This window comes from Sciurus carolinensis, chromosome 3 (assembly GCF_902686445.1).
Source record: "Sciurus carolinensis chromosome 3, mSciCar1.2, whole genome shotgun sequence".
In the NCBI taxonomy this organism is placed as follows: Eukaryota; Metazoa; Chordata; class Mammalia; order Rodentia; family Sciuridae; genus Sciurus; species Sciurus carolinensis.
Genome location: NC_062215.1, coordinates 148,544,427 through 148,572,334, shown reverse-complemented (window position 1 = coordinate 148,572,334; position 27,908 = coordinate 148,544,427). Strand labels below are relative to the sequence as shown.

The following is a 27,908-nucleotide window of genomic DNA, read 5'->3' as shown; positions in this document are numbered from 1 at the left end:
ATTTGCTTAAATAAATAAGACAAATGGTAATAGGGACCATTACAGTGTTCTAATGGTTACAATCAGTGTGCATTAATTTTCTAAAATTTACTCAATTTAAAAAATAAGTAAAGAACATGTGACTCATAAATACTATTTTCAAAAGTTCTTTGACCAAATCAAAATTAATATCTCAATGACTGAGTTGAATTGATTTGTTATTTTTTTAATTATTCCCATTTCTATATTTCCATTGCACAGATTTTTGTTGTTGTTGTTGAAATTGTAAGTTCTCTCTATATACAAGTTTTACTTAGCCATAAAGAAGAATGGAATTATGTCATTTGCAAGAAAATGGATGGAACTTGAGAACATTATGTTAAGTGAAATAAGCCAAACTCAGAAGGTCGAGGGTTGTATGTCTTCTTTCAAATGTGGAAGGTAGAGAGTAAGAAGGAAAGAAGGTGGCAGGGGAATCTCATGAGAAGCAAAGCAAGATCAACAGAATAGAGGAAAGGGACCATGGTATGGGAGGAGGGAAAGGCATGAGAAAGTGCAGAGAAGTTCTATTGGCCAAATTATATTGTTATAATTGTGTGTAGGTACTAATACATGTAACAAATCCCATCATTATGTACAACCATAATGTACCAATTAAAAAATTGGAAAAATAACTTATAAGTTCTCAGTCCTTGCTTAAATAAAGGCTGATCAAAAATATTTCTGGCCAGGCACAGTGGCGCACACCTGTAATCCCAGTGGCTCAGGAGGTTGAGGCAGGAGGATCATGAGTTCAAAGTCAGCCTCAGAAACTTAATGAGGCACTAAGCAACTCAGAGAGACCCTGTCTCTAAATAAAATACAAAAAAGGGCTGGGGATGTGGCTGAGTTCATTCCCCGGTACCAAAATAATAATAATAATTTCTGGCTAATTTAATGTTTGAAAATGCTATTTTGTTAAGAACTCACAATTTCTTCAGTGTTCAATAGCACAACTTTTATAAATGAAATACCAATATAGATTTTGATACTAAGGCAATCTTTTTCACCTAACACATTCTACAGAAAGTATTTGCTTAGTTGATTTAAAAGTAAAGCTCATTGCTGTTCCTCTTTATAAGATTTTAGTAATACTTGATAGTTTATCATTATACATATGCTTATGCTGTGATTTATAAAAACCGATTTTATAAAAAGCAGAAAACTAACAAATACATAAGAAAGTTCTTCACCTCCATAAGGAAATATGTTTAAATCCATATTCTTGAACCATGTGGCCCTTTTGGTACAGCTTTTGTTTTTCCCCTTTTGATTAAAAAGAAAATAGGTATAAGAAATGTTCACTTCTCTTTTGGGTTGTACTGTACCTGCATCCAAATCTGTTCCTTTCCTATCCTTAATGTTGTGAAGCTTGGGCATATCCTTCCGTGCTGTGCTAAAATCATAGTTGTTGAAGATCAAACAGTATCCCCGAGGTTTGCTTTTCATTTGGTAGACTTTGTCTGATGTCTGGAAAACAAAAACCCAACCCTGGAGCTTACTCTGCCAGTCAAACACTGGTGATCTAAACAAAGAACTGCCCAGGAAGAGGGTGGGCTGCCCAGGAGGCGATGGCAAGCAAGTGGGCTCTCTCTGGCCCCACCCCACCCCAACTTGGGGTCATTCTCCCAAAGAACTAGTTTCCAGCTATTCTCCTCACACGGGATCCCTCAGAGTTCTGCCCTAGGATAGCTGTAAAGTTGGTGTACCTGGGTCTCATGAGAACTTTGCACATATATTAATACTGTCCTCATATCTTTGAAGGAGAGAACATTGTGCCCAGGACTAGGATTTAGAAACGTTTGAGAACTCAGTAAGAATTGCTGAAAATGACTGTCTTTGGGCAGCTCCACCCGAACTGTGACTCTATTGGCTATCTACTCTACTCATCTGCACTTCTTGTCTAACAGCTAAGAGCCTGCCCTTCAGGCCAGTACAGTATGGTCCCAGGATGACTGAAGCTGATGTAACCCAGTTCTTAGGACTACTGCAGCTGGAGAGAGATGCTGGGTTATGCTGTAGGTTACAGAATCCACACTGTACACCTGACAGTATGGGCCTGAGGTGGCCCTCTGTGCTGCTTATTTTCCTAGGGCTATTTCATTGCTGGGATTCTTAGCAGTTGGTTAGAAATCTGTGCAGCCCATTGAGGTACAGAAAACGACCCTCCCCAGCTTAGGAAACCAAATTTTTGCCTCTACTAGTTCATAAACTTAAGACTTCAGGCAAGTTGTCTAATCTATTAGTATCTTAGCATGTTTACTAAGATATCAAGTATATTAAGTACTTAAGTATATTTAGTATTTACTATAATGTATGCTAAGTATTTACTAAGTGTATTGGGTGCATTTAAAAATACCAGATTTACTAAGATTGTAGACTATTTAATGGGAACAATGCTTTGTATAGTGCCACGTCACTATGGTTAATCCTTGATTTTCAGATGGAGAGAGTTCTGGTAATTTTCACAGAGTTCACACTACTAGTCACTCTCAAGCCTAATTCAGGTGTTCAGGGCCTCCTGTGCTTTCTGCCACAGTGAGGAGTGAGTGAACTAATGCACTAAAATGCATTTGGTGAATTGTTGAAGTTACATAAATAGAACTTAGGTCTAGAAAGGAAATTTTTCTGCTGGCTCAAAAGACAAAGAGATGACTAGATTATGAGTACTTATTGCTTACTCCTAATCATAAAAGAAAAGCATTTTTAAAGATCATACTAAAAGGTAAGACTTTGCTTGTTCCAGGTCTGCAATAGCCCCCCAGAAAGCCTCTCCCATTTAGGTTGGCATGTCATCTAGAAAATTAGGTAGGAGGCCTCCCACCTTCTAACTAGTCCAATACCTTTGTCTTTGGTTTTACAATAAAAATGTAACATAAAGGAACTGGAGAGGTCACATTTTAAAAATGAAATGACATTTTTAACTTGTCCTTTCATGGGATTTTTTTTTTTTTCTATAACTCAGATTTTTCCTTTATTGGATCATCTGGCAGCTAAAAGGGAGGGAAAAAAACCCTAAAAATTACAAAATCTAGAATCTGCAATGAAAAAGGAAAGAAAATTTGTAGGTGTTCATGTACCTGTGAGTCACTGTCTTGTTCTCCTGGAGAGTCTGACAATGCCAGCATCCTGAAGGACTCCTCCCCTGCAAGCCACAAAGAGACACGTCTAGAATGAGACATGGCAGGAACAAGACTCTGGTAAAGAAATGTGTAGCACCTTGGACAACAGTGATGAAGAAATGTCAGAACTTTATAACTTTACACACTTCTCCATTGCCAGGTTGAGGTTTATGGAATTTGTGAGATATTCATTCATAAAACACTGACATGGGATGAACCGACTCAAAAGTACCACTTAATGTACTCTTCAAGTCTTGGACCCAAGCCGGCATGGGAAGTAAGGAAGAACTGGATGCAGAGACGTTTACTCAGAGTAATCTTTATAAGGGGGTGATCCAAAATGCATTTTGTATGCATGTGTGTGTACATGTGTGCACACATACACACACACACACGAAGAGAAGAGCCAGGGTGAAAATATAATGAATATAAAATATTAACAGTATTAATATTTAGGATGTGATGGCATCTTAGTGGGTTTTAAAAAATTTTTTCTCTGAATTTAAAATCATGCCAGGTGTGGTGGTGCATGCTTACAATCCCAGGAGCTTGGGAGGCTGAGGCAGGAAGATCAGGAGTTCAAAGCCAGCCTCAGCAAAAGTGAGGCACTAAGCAACTCAGTGAGACCCTCTCTCTAAATAAAATACAAAATAGGGCTGGAGATGTGACTCAGTGGTCAAGAGTCCCTGAGTTCAATCCCTGGTACCCTCCAAAAAGAAAAAAATCATCCTCAATGATTAGGTATAATTTTTATAATGAAAAAGAATATATGAGTAATCAAAAATTTGAAGTTCAGTCTTACTTCCCCAGATAGAAAAGAGACAGAGGATTAGCTGAACTTGGCTGAAACATCCCCAAGAGTAAGATGGACAATGGGGAGCTTCAGTGCAGGGCTCAGCGGGGATGGAGAGAATTACTCACTCGACCCAGGGGCCTCTGACCTAGACAACAATGTAAAAAAATTTATTTGTTGTTGAAAGAGGAAGTAACTTAATCAACAAAGTTCTGAAAAGTCATTTAGATCTAGCTACCAGTGCAAACCACAGACAGCACATGTCAATGGGAGATGCTGGGAGAGAGAAGGGGGAAAAAAAAAAAAAGAAAAGAAGAGAAAAACAACAAAAATGTTAAGAACTTATTAGAGACTAACTCTGCACTTATTGCAAACATGCCAGTCTGGGGCTGCAGGTTCTGTCAATATGTAGAGAAGGTGATAAAAAGTGACCACCTAACTTTCTTCCCAATAATAGGATGCAGTAGAAGGAAGCATGATGATACCAGAGTGTAAATTAACTCCATGCATCTGCAAACATTACCATTTGAGAATGCATCTGGGCTTCTTTCAAGACTCATTCTTCTCTCTGAATTAAAAAGAGAAAAACATCCCCCAAATATGTGGTTAGACCTGCTTGAGATAGGGAGGGATTTATGTATTTGAGAAAACACTTTGCTGATTACAGTGTCAGATGTACCTTTGCTTAATTCTTCATAATCCTTGATTTTCTTCAGCAGGCTCTTATTGATTTGATCACAGATGTTTTTCAGCATATCCAAGTTTCTCTCCCCTAGGATAAGTTTCTTCTCCATCTCTATGAAAATGTCAAGCAAGCTCTGGGGGACAAGAAAGAGAGGGAAGACTGAATTGAGACTGGTTTTTATATTCGTTTTTTTTTTTTAACTTCCACTTTTTCCAAACCAAGGGCTTACCCTTACTTCCCAAGCAAACCTCTGAGAAAGCATGCGTAGGCGGGTCATGTTCTCTGGCCCAAAAAGACAGAAGTGAGAGACTAGAAGACAGGCCATGTCAGATGTCCCCAAGTTCCTAAGCCCTATGCTCATATTGCCTGTGGTTGCCTTTATGTATGAATCAACTCTATGTGCATGGCCAAGACATAGCAGCCTGGTCAGTGACACAGTGACAGTTCTGGGACTGCCTTATATACCAACAGAGTGTAATCCACCTCCAAAACTGAATTCACACACACATACTATATATACCATACACACAGACACAAACGCCACAAACACACACACACACAGAAACATACACAGAAACATACACAGGGACACACAAACACATACACAGGGACACACAACACACGCAGAGACACAGAAAAACAGACATACACACAGATACATATACTACACAGAGACACATACCACTGGATATACATATCACACATATACATAAGAGACGTGCAATGCACATAACACAGAGATACACCACTGCACAACATGCCCAGAGATATACATCCAATAATGCAGAAGTGGAAACAATGTCTCAGGCCACCACTTGCTCCCTGGCTCTGTCTGGTCCCACATGGGCTTGTGATGCATGGCCACCCTTCTCCCCTGGCTCCCAAGTCTGCCTGCTCCCAAAGACTAATGTGAGCAGCACTTCACAGTGCAAAGGCATGAAGTCCACAGCACGCCTGCTGACAGCTTTCTTCTCTCTGGCTAGGTTGCTTTTACCAAGAGAGCCCCTTTCTTTAGCCTCAGAAGTCCCCAGTGACTGACCAACTCCCAGGACTGCATTTCCAGACAATTCCAGGTCTTACCAGGTCATCATCCAGCTTACACTTGGGGATATCCTTGCTCAAAAGAAACTTAAAAGATTTCAATTCCAGCTTGCTTACTTCTTCTGAAATCTGAAAAAGCATGACCCTGTGGTAGGAAATGGAGACACTTTAGAAATGCTTCCCCAGATTATTTCCCATTTGCTGTGTGGAGTCAGAAGGGACCTGACTCAATAGCCTCCCTCCAAAAGACAATTAGCAGCATGATTTAGGAGCCGCGTCCTGAGAGAGAGGCAGAACTTGTGCCCACTCTGAACAATTAAAAGTTCCATCAACTTTGTCCTTTGGTTAATTTCAGTTATATAACTCGTGCTTTTCCTTTGTCTTTCACTATAAGAACAAGATCCTGTTGCAATAGAAACAAGCATTGACTTTTGAAAATTGTACTTTCCACTCTGCAAGTCGGATGGATTACCACTTCCCTCACTAAACTGGGCAGCGTCCTCCCAGTCATTCCTTCAAGAGAAAAGCCACCTGGGTGCAGTGGTGCATGCCTGTAATCCCAGTGGCTCAGGAGGCTGAGGCAGGAGGTTTATGATTCCAGAGCCAGCCTCAGCAGTGAGGCCCTAAGCAACTTAAGACTCTGCCTCTAAATAAAATATTTAAAAAGGGCTATGGATGTGGCTTCGTGGTTAAGTGATCCTGGGTTCAATCCCTGGTACCAAAAAAAAAAAAAAAAAGAGAGAGAGCGCGCCAAACATTTGGTTCTAGCAAACATACCATCTATCCTGCTCCTTGCTGCCCCCACACCCTTCTCCCTTTCCAGTCTGTACCTTCCTCCTCCCCTACCAATGGCATTGTGTCCCCGTCCTCAGGGCCACGTGTTCCACTGCATGTGTCTCACTGTGTTCACTTCAGAAGGATCACTCACTTGTTATTATCGTCCTGTTACAAAAATGTTCAAGTCCCCTGATAGCCTGGTCCATGCCCTTTCTATTTTCATAACCCCCAAGGGTGGTATGGGGCAGTAGTTGAGCACAGGGAACCCACACTACCTGTGTTAAAACTTTGGTCCGCTATCTGAGAACTGAGTGACATGTTAGACATTTTTTCCTCATCTGCAGACTAGAGATAGTTGTGTATCCACAACACAGGCAGACGCCAAAGATTATGCAAATAAATTTACATGAAGTACAGTCATGTCACTTAATGATGGGGATATTTTCTAAGAAATGTATCATTAGGCTTTCTTCACTTTGCAAACATCATAACATTCTTACACAAAGAGTGCTATGATGTCGCTAGGCAGTATGATCGTAGGGGACCACCATCTCACAATCTGTCATCGATTGTGACAGTATTATACAGCACATGATTGTACTTGAACCAAGCTTGATCAATACAGTAAGTGTTCAATATGTGAAAAGAATTATTATTTCCTAATCCACACACAACACATTTATGCTCTTGGAATATGCTTGTTGAATGGGTGGACAAAGGAACGTTTGGTAAGTCAGTAACACTTTCAATATTATTATTTAAAGGAAGATAACTTTCATACAATAGCATATCAACTTCAAAAGAAAGGAGGAACTTTGTATTACGTAGAGGGAAATGAGAGGGGGTAGGGGGCAGGGGTATGAAAGATGGTGGAATGAGACAGACCTCATTACCCTATGTACATATATGATTACATGAATGGTGTGAATCTACATTGTGTACAACCACAGAAACGAAAAGTTGTACCCCATTTGTGGACAATGAATCAAAATGCAATCTACAAAAATAAAATATAAAAATTTTTTAAAAATCAAATTAAAAAATTAATATTGTGAAATAAAAATAGTGTAGAAACAGAAGTTCCTCAGTTTTGTCATCTGCTACATACACCTTCTCAATAAATCTCTTACCCCAGAAAAACATATCTAAAGTTTTCTCAGTTGGGCCAAGATTAGAGCCAACCAAGAGCTGCTCTGACTCTTACCTGTATTACAGGGTATTTTTCCCCTCACTTTCCTCACTACTGAAACCTACAGGTTTTCCTGTATCATCCAAGTCTTAGTAACATATCCATTGTCTGGACAGCTCGTAAGATACTCACTTTATAGAGAGCAATTATAATTTGAAAGTAAAACATATAATGTTGTTTAATAATGGTAAGTGGCCACACGACCATACATTTTATCTCCTGGATAATATTCAAAGGTGATAAACAAGGTGACCCTTTAGTAAGGTGTGCTGATCCTTTTGTCCCCAGGCCAAAGCATTAAAGATTTTAGCAGACAGAACATGTCCTCGTCAGGGGACTCTCGACCCCACCAGTCATTGTCTGGTATCACAGTTCCCTAAGCCTGGCTCACATGGCAGGAGTGAAGCCTTCAGAAGACCTGTCTTGGTGACACAGGTGTGACCCACCCCAAGTTTTCTGAGTCCTGAGGTGGTTGTTTCTTACGATGAATTGGTGCTTGAATGAATAAACTCTAGTAAACCAAAGCTACGCAGTGAACCTGGTTGACCAGTGTCTTCTCTCCTCCCAAGAAGTATTGTCTATCCAGAACGTGAGGATGTGACTCTATTTGGACAAAGGGTCTTTGCAGATAAAAAAAATCTCATGAGATCACAGTGAGTTAGGACAGGCCCTAATCCAATGACCAGTGTCCTTCTATGAAGAGGAAAATTCAGACAGTCAGACACAGGCAGAGATTGGAAGGACTCATCTGCAACACAAGTAACACCAAGGGTTGCCTGCAACACCAGAAGCTACGAAAGAGGCAGGGGACAGATTCTCCCTCAGGGCCTCCAGAAGGAACCAACTCTACTGACATCTTCATTTTTACACTTGAGTCCCCAGGACTGTAAGAGAATAAATTTCCTCTACTGTTTTAGTCATTCAGTTTGTGGTACTTTTGTTACAGCAGCCCTAGGAAACTAATACACCCAGATATTTATTTTGCCATTTAAAATCAAAATAGTCAAGCTTCAAGTAGGAAGACATATGATAAGGAACATGCCAAAACCTCAGGTCTCTGAGAATAGAACCATAGGCTGAGCTATCATAGGGTAGTGGCCATTAGCCCTGGCTGTGAGGCCTTTCCATGCCACATGCCACAGTTACTGACAAATAAAGACAGTGAATGGGCCAGAGTAATGCTTATGTGGAAATGTTCTAAAAGAAAAATTAGATCAGCAGAACAGGGACACCAAGACGAGAGAGAAGCAAGTAGAACATTTCAAAAAACTATATCTGTAGGAAGTTTCACTTTGGAAAGTAAATATTTTATGACTGTGGTATTTTTTTCCTCTGAAATATACATAAAGCCCCTTCATTTCTTCATCAGACCCTGGTGGGAAATCTTTTTCCAAAGTCTCCTAAGTCAAGTCATATTGCCCAGACAATCTCCAATCAGTCATGACCAGAAAGATGTGTCCATTCAACCTCCCAGTACCCACACTGTGAAGTTTCTACCTACCTGTAGGCAGAAATCTGAGCCCTGCCAGGAGTCTGAACTTCCTGTGCCATTTCCTCCTTGCTGGTGTCCAGGTAAGTGGTCAGCAGGTCCAGTCTATTAATTCGGAAAAGCAGCTCCTTCAAGAAGGACAGATTGCTTTCCTCCAACATTCCCTTTTCCTGAAGTGTCTGGAATAGCGTCAAGGCATCCTTGATAGGCTCCTGCTTCTTTTGTGGGATGTAGTCCAGGCTCAGGAACTTGAGGGAGGCCAGCTCATCACTGCCCAGTTGTTCCCCAATATTGTAAAGACATTTGCTGAAATCCATGCTTGTCAAGAGGTAGGAGCAGTAACCTAGGTCAAAAGATGATGTGATGTTCAGGTGAGAAGGGAAAGTACCATCCCCTGGTTCCTTCCTTCATCAAAGGCTATTATAACTACTCTATGCCATCTGTCTGTGGATACAGGAAAGAGGAAGATGAAAAAAGCGAGTTCCTTTTTGCAAGCAGTTTACCATTTAGGGAAGTAGACAAAGAAGCCAATGGTCAGAGAGTTGTGACAGAGTGCAGTGCGAATAAGGGGAAGGAGCACTAACTCAGCCTGGGCTCTCTCTAAGGAAGGGAACTTTGGGGAGGATACAATAAAGGACAGTTCTCACAGGAGACATTTTATGCATAAGATGAAAGCAAGAAGTTTCAAGTCAGTTCAGGCAGGCACCAGGAATGCAATAAAATAACCACTAAGGGTCTGGGTTGGGGAGTGGCATTACAAAGAAACGAAGATGTAGCCAGGAATCATGCCATAAAGGGCCTCAAACTGTGGGCCAGGGGGTTTAGGCTTTGTCCCAGAGGTGACAGGGAACTAAGAACAGATTATAAAAATTAGAATGATGTCATCTGATTTGGGAGTAACATTTACAGTGTGCTGGGTAGATTGGAAGGGTTGGAGGCAGGAGACCTACTAGGAGGAGGCATTTAAGTAGTGGCAGGAGGGAGTGATGTCTTTAATTAAGGGACAGTGGTGGGAGGAGACAGAGTGTTCACAAACACCCTGAGGACCAACATGTACAGCTGGTCAGGAACTCAAGGCTGGACACTGAACCAGGTCACCCTTGACAGCCCCTCAATCCACATAATCTCTAAGGTTAGGGGATATTTTCATAGGCCTACATGTTTAAGAAGGAGAGGGCAGTGTTTCAGAAAACCCTAGACAATCTTCAAGCCAGCAGGCCAGAATCTGGGATTTCTCCTCCCTTGAGCCTGAGGCTTGACCCTCTTGACTGGTTTCTTCCCCAGAGTCACTCTCCTAGCCAGCTTAGTACGGAACCCCTGGAGAGTGTACTGGATTCTTCAGAGGAACAAGACTCAGACACTGCTTCCCATTGTGGGCTATCGAGTCACTATAAATGCCATGCAGCCTCCCATAAGGGAAGATGGACAGTTGTAGTGGGCTCCACCGAGCAACAAAACCTGGTTGTAACACTGGCCATCTGGCCTTGGGCAGCTCTCTTCCTCCTTGGTACAATGGGGATCAGAAGTCCATCCATATTCTGGAGGTGTTGAGAATCTATGAGATGACACTTATAACGCACTTAGAACAATGGCCAGCAACTAATGAACGGACAGACAAAAAACTTAGGGTCCCTGGCCCTGGACCCTGAGGCCAAGGGTATGAGACTTTGAGTACTTCTCTCTCTTCCTACTTTCCCCATTTCATCAGTTGAAAAACATGAAATTCAACTGGAAGTGGTGGTTCTCATACTGCTCCTAGTTGAGGGGTTCTTTGTTAAAATCTTACTCAAAAGCTGCCCTGCCTGTAAAAGGTGATCCTGGATAGCTACCATCGAGAACTTGAACTAGAAAGCCCTTACTCCCATCTGGCTCCACCATTTCTATGACTCCACAGGTGCTGAATCTTTGGCCACATTCCTTGGCCTTAAATAACCTTAATCTTGGACCTGTTCCCTCCCCTGCAACAAGGTGGATGGGTTCCTGAGTCTATAACCTCCCTGCGTTCTTGAACATTCATAGATGAACACACCAACTCTGACCCTGTCACTCAAAGGCAGGGATCAAGTATTTTCTACATCTCATGTTAAAATAAAAATACTTTTGATTTGCACAGTAGAATATGTTTTAATGTTTTGTTTTTTTGTTTTATGTTTTTGTACTGGGGATGAAACCTGAGGTACTTTACCACTAAGCTACATCCCCAGCCCTTTTTATTTATTTTGAGAAAGGGTCTCACTAAGTTGCTTAGGGCCTCACTAAGTTGCTAAGGCTGGCCTTGAACTTCAGACACTGGGATTACTGGAATGAGTCACCGTGCCCAGTTTAATTTTTTTTAAATGGCCTTTAAAAAAAATATATATACACATATATATATATACACACACACACACGCACACACACACACACAACACACACACACACAACACACACACACACACACGTATATATATATAGTCGTCAATGGACCTTTATTTTATTTATATGTCCTGTTGAGGATCGAACCCAGTGCCTCACACATGCTAGGCAAGTGCTCTTTCGCTGAGTCACAACCCTAGCCCTAAATGGTCTTTTTTAATTCAGGAAGATGACAGATTAATAAGGAAGGGTACACTTCCCAGCAGTTCCTGAGCTCAAGATCTAAACAGTGGCACATCATGGAGCTTTTGCCTGTCTCTAGCTGGTCTGTTCCACTTTGACAGCTGCAGCAAGACCTCCCCAGCACATCCCTGGTGATTGTAAAATGCTAATCAGTTGCTTCTGAACATAATTAAAACAGAAAATCAGAAGATGTCAGCAAATCCTTAAGGATAAGATTTTCAAAACAGAGTTTCAATCTTGCCAGAACTGGACAAAGAGAAAAGAAAATGACTTATGCAGAACCAATCTTCAACAAATCATCCTTCTGAGCTAATAGCATTACACTCTCAGGACCTGTTCTTAATAAGAACTTCCAGGATCATGCAGAACAGCAGCGTGTCGAAGCCCAACAGAAGGCAGCTTTGCAGCATGCACGTGCACATTCATCTGGATACTTCACAACTCAAGACTCTGCATTTGGGAATCTTTTTTTTTTATTATTTTTTCTAATTTGCTATCCATGACAGTAGATTGCATTTATACATTTTGATAGATCGTATATAAATAGAGTGTAATCTCTCATTTTTCTGATTATACATATTGTAGGATCACATGGGTCATGCAGTTATATATGTACATGAGGTAATGATGTCTGTTTCACTCTACTATCATTCTTACCCCCATACCCCTTCCCTTTATTCTTCCCATTTTACCTCACCTTGGCCCAGAATGAAGAAAACATCTGTGATGAAATACTTTATGCTAAGGCTACTTCCATTCAATGCAATTTGGACTGTGATGTTCAGAATTTTGGTGAGTGTACATATTTTTTGCTTCCTTAAAAGAAAGGAATATGTACGTGGAAGCAAGAAGAAGGGAACTAGGATGGTGAGAGCTTTAGAAGCTGTATTGTCTGAAAAATTGATTATGCTGCCCGGGATGATAACTTTTTCATAATGCCATTTGATGTTTAGCTCTACATCAGACTCTGATTTGGATAGTCACATAAAATCAGCCCTTCACAATGGAATATGTTATCTACAAGAGCCTTGCAAAAGTCATGGGTAGTACTTAACTTTAAAGAAATGAGGGTGCTTTTTAAAAATGTGAACGAACAGGATTTAAAAAGTTACATTTATATTTGCAGTCCCCAGGATTGATAGAGTATATACCTTTCAAGTTTAGAGTCAACATATCATATAGCAATAGTCTTTGTAAATTCATAACTATTCTCAAATTATTTTGAAAGAAAATCCAAAACAAAACTAAATTACCAACCAGTCTTAAACATCTTTTATAAATATATGCCATTATAAATGTTGTGACGATGCTCTTAAAAACAATTATAAGGAAGGTGGCAGCTTTAAAATTTGTCCATGCTCTTATTTAGTGTTATGACATACATGTATGTGTGGTTTTATTGTTCATTTTCTATCTAATTAAAACTTAAAATTATGCAAGTTGAAAAAAAGATTTAAAAAGTGGGAAGGCTGTTTCTCAGTGAGGTGGGTAACTAAGGGAATTCATGAAATTCAACACTGGACAGTAAAAGGAAAGATAAAGACAGAGAAACTCAGACGCTTCAAACATAAGATAAGAAACTATGGTAGAAATGCATCAGCTTGGCTGGAGGTGGTGGTGGAGGTGGTGGTGGCAGTGGCCATGGCAGCAGCTATTGCTGCTGAGGAAGGGAGAGCAGAGGCAGAGAGAGAAGGTAGCACTGTGAAAAAAAATTGGCTTTGGAGAAACTTGTAAGAAAGAGAGGAAGACTGGTCTGAATGAACCCAGAGGGGTGGGGGAAGTTGTTGAGTAAAAGCAACCCACATAACTCAGCCCACGGGTGGATAGTTGGCAGGAACCAGGGTCATCAGCTGCAGGAACCATTTATAAGTGGTCACATGGCAGTAAGCAGAGGCAGGAGATCAATAATTCGTAAAGGAAGTTGCCAGCCTGGCCCAGAGTCATCTATTGTGTGGTCCAGAGTGTGTCTGGAACAATGGGACTAAAACAGGTGAAGAGAGAGTTGTGCCAGGTTCAGAATACTGAGGAGAGAGAGCTCTTTATAGCTGGCATCCCATATGAGCTTTTAGGAAGATGCCAACAACTGGTTATACAGGAACATCTGCTCCAGGTCTGATCCTAATTCACATCTATCACAGTGAAGGTGAGTCCTCTGGAGGTTTAGACTCCACACCCTACAGTGGAATTCGTGGGAGACCCTGGAGGCCCAGACATCTAGCAGAGATCAGCATCTCCCCAGCAGCACAAAGTACAGATCAAATCTCAAATACCCACCAACAGAGTTTCAAAGGTCAGCCATGACTAAATCCCAAGTACTAGAACTTCCAATTGAGAACTCTGCACCAGCCCCATAAAGGGAGTACACCAGTAGTCAGCACTCCCATCTACCCCGTCCAGCACTGTGAGACGAGAAGCTGAGAGCCACTACAACCAGCTGTGGCTCCTGACCACATCGGCTGGCAACTTGGTGAGAGACACCAACCCTCAGCCCTTTACGCAAGGGTTACAGAATTCCAAAAATAAATACAAAGAATGGACAACAGCAGAAGCCATGAAAGTCCATCTTTGCCAACAATTTTGGTCACCTCAGCAGAAACAAGCCATTAAGAATTTTAATCTTTTCACCCTATTCCATTATGTTATTTTATAGATTTAATTTTTTCTTTTTTATTTCATTTTATTTTTTACTTTTTTTCCATTCAGTGTGATTGTGTGTTATGTGTGTATGTGCTGGCGATGGGGGTATGGGTGTGTGTGTGTGTGGTGTTCTCACTGCATGGATGGATTTACAATTATATTCACATAATTTTACTTTCACTTTAAATATTGCTTTCTTCATCTGTTTATTATTTAGCCTTGGTTTGACTTTGGTGGGGAAAAATTATATGTGGTTTTGAGTTGTTTGAATCTTACATTCATTCATTTGTTCATGCCTAGGTTCTTGTTCCTCTTACTACCCCTACCTCACTCTCTTCCCCAACTACTGACCAAATTTTCTTGTCCACTCTTCTTCTCTTTCACTATTTTATTACTTTAAGCTATATCTTACTCCTTCTTTATAGCCATCATCTGCTACCTATATCCTGCTTCTCCTCTGTTCTTTTTTGTGGTGCTAGGGATTGAATCTAGAACTTTGTGCTTGTGAGGTAAGCACTCTACCAACTGAGCTATCTCCCCAGCCCTCCTCTGTTCATTTTTGAAATATTTTGAACTTTCTCTTGCTTTCCTCCCCTATTTTTCTTCACTTAAAGAAACTATAATTCCATTATCTGACAGAATTATATAGTTTATGTAATTCCTATCCCATTCATGTTGTTGAGATTATTAGTACAGTGGATAATGTAGTGGACATCTGTTGTTTAATGTCTGATGTAGTTTATTGTTGCTTATTGTTCATTATGACATTAAATGCTGACCCTACAATTCCTACACAGGTGATAATTGTTATTACAGAAGTGAAAGTAGACAGGGGACATATATTTAAAGGTGCTCCCCCTTTCTCTAAGAGGGGCTGGAAAGTGATTGGGACACTTCAAGTTCACAGAGCAGAGATTTTCTGCTGCTGAGCAATTCTCACAACTAAGCAAAGTAACAGAGAACTAACTTCATGTCACATAAACCACCCCCACTCAAGCCTCAAAAATACTTCAACATATAGAAGAGGGGAGAGAAAACCCCAAACCAATACCCAGGTCCCAAGTATCAACAACTAAAGGGAGACCTCAGGTCCCACTCCTGAAAATCTACTTGAACATCAAAAATATGGAGAGGCATCAGAACAAAAAAGATAACTACATGCAAAAGGATGCACATACAAAAAAGGAAGAGGAATCCATTTCAACTGATGTGCAAAGTTGGGGATGTGACTCAGTGGTTACACATCACTGAGTTCAATTTCCAGTACCAAAGGAAAAAAAATTAAAAGAGAGCAAATACAGAAAATGAAAGACCATTTCAAAAAAGAAATAAAAATACTGAAAAGAAATCAATCAGAACTCTTGGACATGAAAGTCACAATAAATCAAATTAAAAATTCATTTGAAGCATCACCACAAATTAGATTATGTAGAAAATAAAACTTCAGGTCTTGATGACAGAACTTCAGACCTTGAAGACAGGGTATTTGAACTTTAATACTCAGAATGCAATAAACATAAGGGGAAAGACCGTGACCAGAAACATACAAGAATTCTGGAACAAGAGCCCAAACCTGAGAATTACTGGGGTAGAAGAGAACATGGGAATACATGCTAAATACCTTGAGATTCTCTTTTGAAAGGTAAGAGCAGAAAACTTTGCTACCTTAGAAATGAGATAGACATTCACATACAAGAGTCATAAAGAAATCTAAATAGACAGATTGAAAAACAGAACCTCCCCAAGACACATCATTGTCAAAATGCCTAACACAGAAAATAAGGAAAGAATATTAAAAGTTGCTATAGAAAAATGATGAGTCACATTTAGAGGTAAACCAACAAGGTTCAGACTTCCAACTTCTCAACCCAGACCCTAAGATCAAGGAGGATCTGGAATGGGATATTCCAAGTTCTGAAAGAAAACAATTGCTAAGCAAGATTGCTATAGCCAGCAAAACTGTCTTTCAAAAATCAATGAAGAAATAAAAACTTTCCATGATAAGGATAGAATAAAATACTCCTTACCACTAAGCTAGAACTCAAAAATAAACCCAAAGTTCCCAAATAGATGAAGCTCACTAGAAGAGCAACTAATTAAACAAAAATCAAGACCAAATTAAATATAACAAACCAAAATGGCAGAAAATAACAAATATCTTTCCATAACAACACTGATAATAAATGGTCTAGACTCTCCACTTAAAAGACATAGACTGGCAGAATGGATTAAAAATACCCAAAGGTCTTCAAATCAACAGATGAATGAACAAAGATAATGTGAATATTACTCACCTTTAAAGAAGAATGAAATTATGGTATTTTCAGATAAATCGATGGAATTGGAGAATATCATGCTAAGTGAAATAAGCCAGTCCCAAAAAGCCAAAGGTTGAATGTTTTCCCTGATAAGTGGATGATGATACATAATGGGGGTGGGGGGTTGGGGGATGAGAGAAGAATGGAGGAACTTTAGATTACGTAGAGGGAAAAGAGAGGGAGAAGGGGGCGGGGATATGAAAGATGGTGGAATGAGACAGACAACACGACCCTATGTACATGTATGATTACACAAATGGTATGAATCTACATTGTGCACAACCATAGAAATGAAAAGTTGTACCCCATTTGTGTACAATGAATCAAAATGCAGTCTATAAAAATTAATTAATTAATTAATTAATTAATTAATTATGGCATTTGCTGGTAAATGGATGGAGTTGGAGGATGTCATGCTAAATGAAAGAAGCCAAACCCAAAAAACCACAGGCCAATGTTTTCTAAGATATGCAGATACTAATTCACAATAAGGGGGTGGGGGAGATAGGAAAGAATAGAGTTGCTTTACATTAGATAGAGGGGAGTGAAGGGAGGGGAAGGGGTATAGGGCTAAGAATGATAGTAGAGTGAAACATACATTACTTCATGTACATATATGACTGCATGACTGATGTGATCCTATAAAATATATAATCAGAAAAATGAGAAATGACACTCCATTTATGTATGAGCTATCAAAATGTATAAATGCATTTGACTATCATGTACAACTAATTAGAACAAATAAAAATTTTAAATAAAAAGAAAAAAATATATATCCAACTACGTGCTCTTTGTAAGAGACTCATTCCAAAGGCAAAAACACCCACAGGCTGAAAGTTAAAAAAAGGAAAAAATATATTTCATGTAAATGCAGTCTGAAAACCAGTAGGAGTAGCTATTCTCACATCTGACAAAGCAAATATCAAGCAAAAGTTAATCAAAAGAGACAAAGAAGGCCACTGTATACTGGTAAAGGGAACAATCCAACAAGAAAATACAATAACAGTAAATATATACGCTCCAATTGTCAGTGCACCTAATTGCATTTTAAAAATACTTCTTGACATTAAACCCCAGATACAATAATACTAGGTGATTTCAACACACTCCTAGCACCAAGACAGATCATTCAACATAAAATCAATACAGATATTTATGACCTAAATAATACTATAAATCGAGCAGGGCTAATAGACATCTATAGACTAGTTCACCCCAAAACAGTTGAATTTACTTTCTTTTCAATAGCTCATAGCACCTTTTCTAGAATAAATCATATTCTATGTTATAATGTAAATCCTAGCAAATATAAAAATCTGAGATAATTCCATGTATCCTATTAGATCATAATGGAATGAAACAAGAAACCAACAGCAAGAAAAATAATAGAAACCACATAAACACATGGAGATTGAATTATACCCTTTTAAATAATACTTTTGACTAATACTCTTGTAGAAGAAATTACAGAAGAAATCAAGAAATTCTTAGAAACAGGGCTGGGGAGATAGCTCAGTTGGTAGAGTGCTTGCCTTGCAAGCACAAGGCCCTGGGTTCGATCCCCAGCACCGCAAAAAAAAAGAAAAAAGAAATTCTTGGAAACAAATGAGAATAGAGATACAACATATCAAAAACTCTGAAACAGTATGAAGACAATTCTAAGAGGAAAATCTATAGCACTGAGTGCCTACATTAAAAAAGAAAGACTCCAAATAAATAATCTAATGCTCCACCTCAAGGCCTGAGGACAGAAAAAACAAACTAATTCCAAAATCAGTAGAAGACAGTGAATAATTAGGATCAGTCAAAAGTAATTAAATTGGGAATTAAAAAGAAAACAATACAAAGGATCAACACAACAGAGTTGATTCTTTGAAAAGATAAATAAAATTGATAAACCCTTAGCTAAAATAACCAAAAGAAAGACAGAAGACCCAAATTAACAAATGTAGAGATGAAAAAGGAGATATCACAGATACTTCTGAAATCCAGAGTCTCATTGGAAACTATTTTGAAAATTTATATTCCAATAAACTAGAAAATCTAGAAGACATTGACAAATTCCTAGACACATAGACCCTGTCCAAAGTGAACCAGGAAGATAGAGAAAACCTAAATAGACCAATATCATGTAATCAGCAATTAAAAGCATTCTAACAAAGAAAAGCCTAGGACCAGAAAGATTCTCAGTTGAGTTCCATCAGAACTTTAAAGAACTCATACCAGTCTTTCTCAAATTATTCCATGAAATTGAAAGGGAGGAAACACTAACAAATATATTCTATGAAGCCAGCATAACCCTGATACCAAAACCAAAGACACATCAAGGAAAGAAAACTACAGACCAGGATCTCTCATGAACATAGATGCAAAAGTCCTTAATAAAATATTAGCAAACCACACTCAAATATACATCAAAAAGATAATACCTCATGATCAAGTGCATTTCATCCCAAGGATGCAAGGTTGTTTCAACACATGCAAATCAATAAATGTAATTCACCATTTATTTATTTATTATTTTTTTAATAAATAAAATTAAGGTCAAGAATCATATGATCATCTCAATAGATGCAGAAAGGATCTTTGATAAAATCCAGCACCCATTCATGTTAAAAATGCTTGAGAAAATAGGGGGGCAGGGGACATAGCTCAGCTGGTAGAGTGCTTGCCTTACAAGTACAAGGCCCTGGGTTCAATCCCCAGCACCACAAAAATAAAATAAAATAAAATAAATGCTTGAGAAAATAGGGACAGAAGGAATTTACCTCAATATTATAAAGGCCATATGTAACAAACACAAAGCCAACATCATAATGAATGGAGAAAAACTGAAAGTTTTTCCTCCAAAATTAGGAACAAGACAAGGATTTCCACTATCATCACTACTATTTAATATAGTTCTTGAAACTCTCCTCAGAGTAATCAGGATACAAATATGAAAAGAAGAAGTTATTTATCTCTGTTTGCTGCAGACATGATCCTATATCTACAAGATCCAAAAAACTTCACCAGAAGACTTCTAGAGCTGATGAACAAATTCAGCAAAGTATGTGAGATCACATTCATAAATAAATAGCTTTCCTATATTCCAACAGCAATTCTGCTAAGAAAGAAATCAGGAAAACTATCCTATTTCATAATAACCTAAAAGAAAAAACACTTCTGAAATTATAGAACATTAAAGAAAGAAATTAAAGAATACTCTATTATCAAGAATACAAGCAACAACAGGTGTTGGCGAGCATGTGGAGAAAAAGGTGCACTCATACATTGCTGGTGGAGTTGCAAATTGGTGCAGCCACTCTGGAAAGCAGTATGGAGATTCCTTAGAAAACTTGGAACAGAACCAACATTTAACCCAACTATCCCACTCCTTGACCTATACTAAAAGGACTTAAAATCAGCATACTACAGTGACACTGCTTCACCAATGTTTACAGCAGCTCAATTCACAATAGCTAGATTGTGGAACCAACCTAGATGCCCTTCAATAGATGAATGGATAAAGGAACTGTGGTATATATACACAATGGAATATTATTCAGTCATAACGAAGAATAAAATTATAACATTTGCAGGTAAATGGATGGAGTTGGAGAATATCAATGCTAAGTGAAATAAGCCAATCCCAGAAAACCAAAGACCAAATTATTTCTCTGATAAGTGGATGATGATACATGACCGGGGGTGGGGAGAGGAGGTAAGGAAAGAATGGAGGACGGATGGATTGTGTAGAGGGAAATAAGGGGTGGGGAGAGGGTGGGGGGAATGAAAGAAAATAGAATGAGACAAACATCATTACCCTACGTACATGTATGATTACACAAATGGTATGACTCTACTTTGTGTACAATCAGAGAAACGATAGTTGTACCCTGTTTGTGTACAATGAATCAAAATTTAAAAAAAAGAAATTAAAGAATAGTTTAGAAGATAGAAAGACCTCCTATGTTCTTAACAGGCAGAATTAATATTGTCAAAATGGACATATTGCCAAAAGTAGTATGCAGATTCAATGCAATCCCCATCAAAATACCAATGACATTCTTCGCAGACTAGAAAAAAAGTCCTAAAATTCATTAGGAAAAATGAAAGTTCCAGAATAGCCAAGCAATCCTGAACAAGAAGAGCAAGTTCAGAGGCATCACAATACCTAATCTCATATTATACTACAGAGATATAATATCAAAAATAGCATCTATTGGTATCAAAATAGACATGAAGATCAATGGAAAAGAATGGAAGACATAGAGGCAAACTCATATACTTGTAGTCATCTGATACTTAACAAAGGTGCCAAAATAATGTTAGAGAAAAGACAACTGGTTCTAGAAAAACTGGTTATCCAAATTAGAAGGATGAAACTTGATCCCTCTCTCTCACTCTGCACAAAAGTTAAATCAAAGTGTATCAAAGACAGGAATTAGAACAGAAACTTGTCAAGTGCTAGAAAAAAAAATAAGGTCCTGCTGGCACTCACTTACTTGAAAAGACTTCTAAAACTCAAGAAAAAAACAAAGGATCAGTAAATGTGATGGCATCAAATTAAAAAGCTTCACAGAAAAATAAATGCATGAAGAGAGAGCCTACAGAATAGGAGAAAATCTTTGCCAGCTATTCCTCTGACAGGAGATTAATATCCAAAATACATATTGAAAAACTCAAAGCTTAATATAAAAAACTCAAATAACCCAATCAATAAATGACCAAAATAACTAAATAGACATTTCTCAAAAGAAGAAACACAAATGGCCAACAAATATATGAAAAATTTTCAACATCTCTAGCATTCGGGAAAATGAAAATTAAAATTACGCTAAGATTTCTTCTTATGCCAGTCAGAAAGACAATTATCAAATTTATTATTATTCGAATATAATAAATGCTGGTAAGGACATGGGGGAAAGGTACACTCATGCATTGTCCTTGGAACCAAAATTCGTATAACCACTCTGGAAAGCAGTGTGGAGATTCCTTAGAAAACTAGGAATGGAGCCACCATTTGACCATGCTATCCCATTCTTTAGTATTTATCCCAAGGATCTAAAATTAGCATAGTATAGGGTTGCATCACATCAATGTTTATAGAAGCACAGTTCACAATAGCCAAGTTATGGAACCAGTCTAGATGCCCCATCAATAGATCAAGAAAACATCACACACACACACACACACACACACACCATGGAGTTTTACTCATAGAGAAAAAATAATGGCATTTGGTAAATAGATTGAATCAGAAAACAACACACTCAGTGAAATAAGTCAGAATCAGAAAATCAGGGGTCGAATATTTTCTCTCATATGTGAAAGATAAAGCAAAATAAGGGAAAGAAGGTGGGGTCTGGATATCATAAAGATATTGGAAAGATCAGTGAGGACAGGAGGAAGGATGAGAAAGGGAAGGAAATGTGGAATTAATTTGACAAAAAGTATGTTATGTACATATATAAAAATACCACGGTGAATTTCACCTTTATGTGTCTATAAAGCACCAATCAATAATAAATAAATAATGAGTGAAAGAAAGACCAGTAGAGGAAGGAGAATAGGGAAACAGAGGCGGGAGGGATGGGGAGCGCAGGGACTGAAATGAAATGAATCAAATTCCTTGCATTTATAATTTTGTCAAAATGAACTCAAATATTACATATAATTATATGCACTAATAAAAGAAACAATGTCGTTTCCCTTTCTTGTTTATAGCAGCAGTTATTTTTGTGCGTGAAAATTGAAAATACAGTAGTTTATAATATGATCACAGTTATCACTATCTTAGCACATACCCTCACAAACTAAGATACACTGATATAAAAGTAGAAATTGGGCTGCAGATTCAAATTTGTACAACTGTTACTGGCTTTTTCCCCACTTATTATTTATGATGAACACCCACTACCACTTTTACGGCATATTTCTAATATTTCTTGATTTATAGCATATGGACACATCAAAAGCTGATTGGAAGCAACCTCTATCTGTACTTTTACAAATAATATTGCATTTAAAGACTTTTACATATATCTTACATATATCCTTGATCATTTCCCAAAAATAAGTTGTAAGAATTGAAATTATGAGGCATAACCCCTTCTCTTCCTTTCCATCTGAAGTTTATATCATTGTTTAAATGAGTTTCTTTGACCAAGGAAATGGAGAGAGATAACCTCTTGGGAAGTAACGCACTGTGTGAGGTTTGCAAAGTTTGCAGAAACTAGATGAATTAATCGATCGAGCAATCAGTTATTGGGAAAATTCTCTTACTTAAGAAAGGCATTTCAAATATATTCCAGCACAGTGCAAATAACAAACACTGCTGAGCCCTTCAGAGAACAAAGTGTAAGCGCATTCCTTAAATACACTCTGTGGAAACACACATGTGCTCAACAGGGTACATCCATGGAGTCTCACAAACCACATTATGTGAGCCCCTGGACAACCAGAAATGACTCAAATGTCCTTCAATAAAGGAATGGCCAGGCAAACTAAGGTACAGACACAAAACAAGAGGGCAGGTAGCAGTTAAGGGTAATGCACCTCATCTCCTGAAATAAAAGTGGACAGATATCCGAGAAATATTGAAAAAAAAGCAAGAAAAACAAGTTACGATACCATTTAAAAAAAATCTACTTTTTAAAAATATTCAAAACAATGCAATAGATTTTCAGAGATGATAGGTATATGTATAAAAGGAGGAAGAAAAAAAAAAAACAGTCAGAGGGCTGTGCAAGCAGACATATTGAAGCCATGATGCTGTCCCCTTTGAAGCATGGAGAAGATGACCAGGACTTGAGGGTGAAGGAAGGGTGAGGAAGGGAATTAGCCTTTCTTTTGTGTTTAGGAGTATACATGAAGATATTATCAGTATAGAGAAAATGCTGGTTACTGCATTTATTATGAGTGTGGGAAAGTGGGCGGAGCAGGGCAGGAAGTGTGACTCAGAACAGGTCCAGGCCAGGGAAGGAGACCACACCACAGGAGTGGCACCGCCACATTCATTCTTAAAACAAAATATTACAACCTAAGTCCTTAAGAACTTAAAAGAACTGAAATCCTACTTTCCTCCCAAAATAGCAGAAACTTCCATGCATCTCCCATAAACCCCCCCCCCAAAAAAAAAAACGTAGTAGACTAATTAGAAGGAAGACATGGAGGATTTGAGCGGTAAGTTGATGAATTCTATCCCAACCCTCATTTACTCTCAGGAGAAACCGCATTCTGTTTTTCAAGCACACATGAATTAATCACAAAAATTAACCACAACATCTCCATAGATTTCCCAAAAATACAATCCATATTCTGTGGCCCCAAGGCACTGGAGTTAGGTACTAGCAATGAGGAATGGCCCAAACGGAACACTGCGAACAGGGCTGCCCACTTCACCACGGCTTTTTCAGCACATGGTGTTAGAACAACTAGGCAAACTTCTCAAAACAAACTGAAATGGGTCCTAACTAAACTCCTTATATCAAAATAAGCTGCAGATGGATCAAATATTTGAATCTTTAAAAAGTACTTAAAAAATGAGAATTTTTTAAATGATCTTGCAGTGATGAAGAACTTTTGCAAATATAACAGAGAAACTAAAAGCCACTTAAGATTGAAAAATGTCCTCAAACAACAAGTAAAATATTTTGCAAAGGAACCCAAACAAAATTTTAAAATAAACTTGCAGTGGGGGAAAAAACAGGAACATAGATGATTTTTAATAGGGGAGGGGCTAATTTTCTTAAGGTTCCCGTAAGTCATTTTTTTTCAGATGAAAGAGGCCATTAACCACAATACATAAACAAGTAAGGATCACAAGCAGACAGTTCACAGAAAAGTACCAGTGGTTTTCAATTTTAAGACAAGTAATTTTTAAGCATTTGAAAAGATGTTCAATTTCTTTTCTGTTTTTGAGATGAGGGCCTTGCTATGGTGCCCAGGCTGGCCTCGAACTCATGATCTGCAGCTTCAGCCTCTCAAGAAGTTGGGATAACAGGCATGTGCCATCATCCCAGCTAAAATGCTCAATTTTATTTACAATAAGAAAAAAGCAAATTGAAATTATAACAATAGGCCATTTTTCAACTACCACCTTGGCAAAATACAAAATTTACAATACACAATGTTGAGATGGTAGAAATAGAAACACATAGGTTTTTTCTTTTTTTTTCCAGTACTGGGAATTGAGCCCAGTGGCCAATGAATACCACTGAGCTGTGTCCCCAGCCCTTTTAATTTTTCTAAATTTTGAGACTTCCTGCTTCAGCCTCTTGAGTCACTAGAATGATAGGCATGCACTATGGTGCCCAGCAGGTACGTACAATTTGGCCTTCTCTGTTGAAATATAAAATGCACTTGGAATCCATGATTTAATTTTCAGGAGTCTGATTTAATTTCCTATATTCACCTAAATATAAGTGTACTAAAAAGCAGTACACTTCATTGCAATATTACTTGAAATAACAAAAGAGCAAAAACAACTGTTTATCAGCATAACAAGGGTAAAGTAAGCTATCATATACAAGGGAACTCTATTCAGCTATTAGACAAGATGGGAAGATGGATTGGATATTTGTTGACCTACATAATGTATTAATTTGTATATTCATAAATTAATGTGAATTAATGGGTGTATTTGTGTATTCCCAGAAGAACTCTGGTTCACACAGGAGGCTGCTTCACTGGTACCTAAGGAAAGCAGAACTGTAGACCTGGGCACGTATGTGGGAAGAAAAGGGGCAGAAGTGAAAGTGAGTCTTACTTTTTGAAATTTCTTTGCCCCCTTGCACAATTTTATTGATTGCAATTTTTACCGTGTGTGTACCTGCATTATGTGTTCTAAGTGTAGTTAACACTTAAAATCTCTTAAAGACCTATTTTCATTTATATGCTAGAAAAGATCTAAACTATGTCCAGTTCTGTTTAATAGCATTAAGTCAACTGTCCTTAAATTTTCAAATCAATTTTAATCTCTGTTAAAGTCCAAAGATAAATATCTAATAATATCTCTATTTTCACACTTATTTAGGAATGCAGATCACATTCAAGGGATAATGCAGACGTTCTCAACAAAGACACCTTGGAATAAAGCAAGGAATAAGCATTCAAAAGAGAATGAAGAGGATCAGAGTTGTGGCTTGGGATGTGGCTCAGGGGTAGAGTGCTCCCCTAGCAGGCATGAGGCCCTGGGTTCAGTCCTCAGTACCACATGGAAATAAAATAAAGGTGTTGTGTCCACCTACAACTAAAACAAAATATTTTTTTTAAAAAGAGAGAGAGAACGAGGGTCATCTCAAGAATGAGAAGCAGCCCACCTAATATTTTACTGCTTTTCCTACCAAATATTTTACGCATATATATTTTCCCTTATATTTGAACACATAATATTTCTGCAGTATAAGTGGGTTTTGTTACTAATAATTTTGCAGGTACATCTTGATATCTTTATTTTTTTCTTCTACCGCATGAATTTCAAATTCGTAAAGCATTTACTATATGGATGGACCATGATGTACATATCCAGTCTCTTTTCACATTGAGAATGATCTTAAAGTGCATATCTCTGAATACATCTCTAATTATTTTCTTAGAATAATTTCCTGAAAGTAATATTATAAGAAAAAAAAATGTTCTGAGGCTGGAGCAACATGAGTTTGAATATACTTGTCTCCTGTGGTCATCTAAGCTCACTCATTTCATTATCTTTGCAATAATATGGTGATACTTCTGAAGTGGATTTTCCATCAAATCTTAAAGGACACTTAGGAGGTAAAATGCCTACGAGGATTCTTTCCTGGCCCAGAAAAGCATCTGGTTTTCCAGGACACACATGGGATATGACATTTGGTCTTTTTTGGGTTTTCGTCTTTTGTTTAGGTTGCATATCTCTCTAGTTATAGCATTCAGGAAACAATCACTTTGCATAGGATTAATAACACTGTGAGAATCAGGCACACGCAAGGACACCCAGCTCTGCAAGAACAAGGACATCGTGGATCTAGTTGTATGAGACCCAGCTTCACTGTGCAGACTCATGGGCTGCAAAATTTGTTAGGCTAATTTTTTTTTAATAACATTTGTTGTTGTATCTTCCTATTCCCCAAATGAAAGCAAAATTTGTTTCACAGAGAAAGTGCAGGATAGTATGAGAAGAAAATAAAAATCACTTAAAATTTTGTCATTTAGAAGTAATTGTGTGACCACACTTGATATTTTTTCCCCAAATTTATTCACATACACACATACACACATAAATGTGTGTGTGGGTGGAATATATATATTTATAAAAAATGTATATATATAAAACATAAAATTTAAATATTTTGCCACATAATTCACGTATGTATTAAATAATAAATCCATATAAATATTTGGATTCTATAATATGTAAGTACATTTAATATTTTATATATTTATGCCCCCCAAATTTAGATATAAATAAATGTGTATGATATATAAATGTTTATAATCTACTTTTCCATATAAATTTTAAAATATTTTTCTTGTCTCATTTTACTACAAGCCTTGGAAGAAACTGATATCATTGTCCTCATTTTACCATTTTACTAAAGCACAACTTAGAAATCAACTAGTAAGACAGAACTAGGCTAAGATTTAAAATCTCATTCAATGGATAAAGAAAATGTGGTACATACACATGATGGAAGATTACTCATCCATAAAGAAGAGTGAATTATGGCATTTGTCAATAAATGGAGAGAACTGAAGATTATCATGCTAAGTGAAATAAGCCAATCCCAAAAAACCAAAGGCTGAATGTTCTTTCTGATATGTAGATGCTAACACACAATAAGGGAGTGAAGGGAAAAACAAAAGTTCATTGGATTAGACAAAGGGGAATGAAGGGAAGAGAGGGGGGAATTGAAATAGGAAAGACAGTAGAATGAATCAGACATCACTTTCCTATGTTCATATATGAATACACAACCAGTGTAACTCCACATCATGTACAACCACAAGAATAGTAGTTATACTCCAAGTATGTATGATATGTCAAAATACATTCTACTGTCATGTATAACTATTTAGAACAAAAAAAAGAGGGGAAGAAGAAGAAATTTTAAGTGCTTGCCTCGCAAACACAAGGCCCTGGGTTCAATCCCCAGCACCGGAAAAAAAAAAAAAAAAAAGAATAAATTTTTTAAAAATTGTTTGAAGTCTCAAAATTTTCAGTAGCAGATGCTCTAAAGGTTCATATTTTATTCTTGTTACAGTTGAAAGGCTGTG

At 37.9% G+C, this 27,908-nt stretch overlaps 2 protein-coding genes and 1 pseudogene across 5 annotated transcripts in view; 2 read left to right on the top strand and 1 right to left on the bottom strand.

Annotated features, from left to right (window-relative positions):
• Flacc1 (flagellum associated containing coiled-coil domains 1) overlaps positions 1-3,480 on the top strand; it is a 40,810-nt gene extending 37,330 nt beyond the window's left edge. Inside the window, exon 16 of the mRNA XM_047546001.1 lies at positions 2,984-3,480. The gene's annotated coding sequence lies outside the window, so the exon portion shown is untranslated. The remainder of the gene's footprint in view (positions 1-2,983) is intronic.
• The window catches only part of Casp8 (caspase 8), a 39,857-nt gene that overhangs the window by 6,279 nt on the left and 5,670 nt on the right, over positions 1-27,908 (bottom strand). For all 4 annotated transcript variants that reach the window (XM_047545994.1, XM_047545995.1, XM_047545996.1 and 1 more), the window contains 6 exons: positions 9,127-9,457; positions 5,699-5,804; positions 4,613-4,751; positions 4,457-4,501; positions 3,099-3,163; positions 1,347-1,488 (listed from right to left, as the gene is read on the bottom strand). In XM_047545994.1, coding sequence (XP_047401950.1) covers positions 1,347-1,488; positions 3,099-3,163; positions 4,457-4,501; positions 4,613-4,751; positions 5,699-5,804; positions 9,127-9,457 — 828 coding nt within the window. The remainder of the gene's footprint in view (positions 1-1,346; positions 1,489-3,098; positions 3,164-4,456; positions 4,502-4,612; positions 4,752-5,698; positions 5,805-9,126; positions 9,458-27,908) is intronic.
• LOC124980443 (SOSS complex subunit C-like) lies at positions 11,902-12,424 on the top strand (annotated as a pseudogene).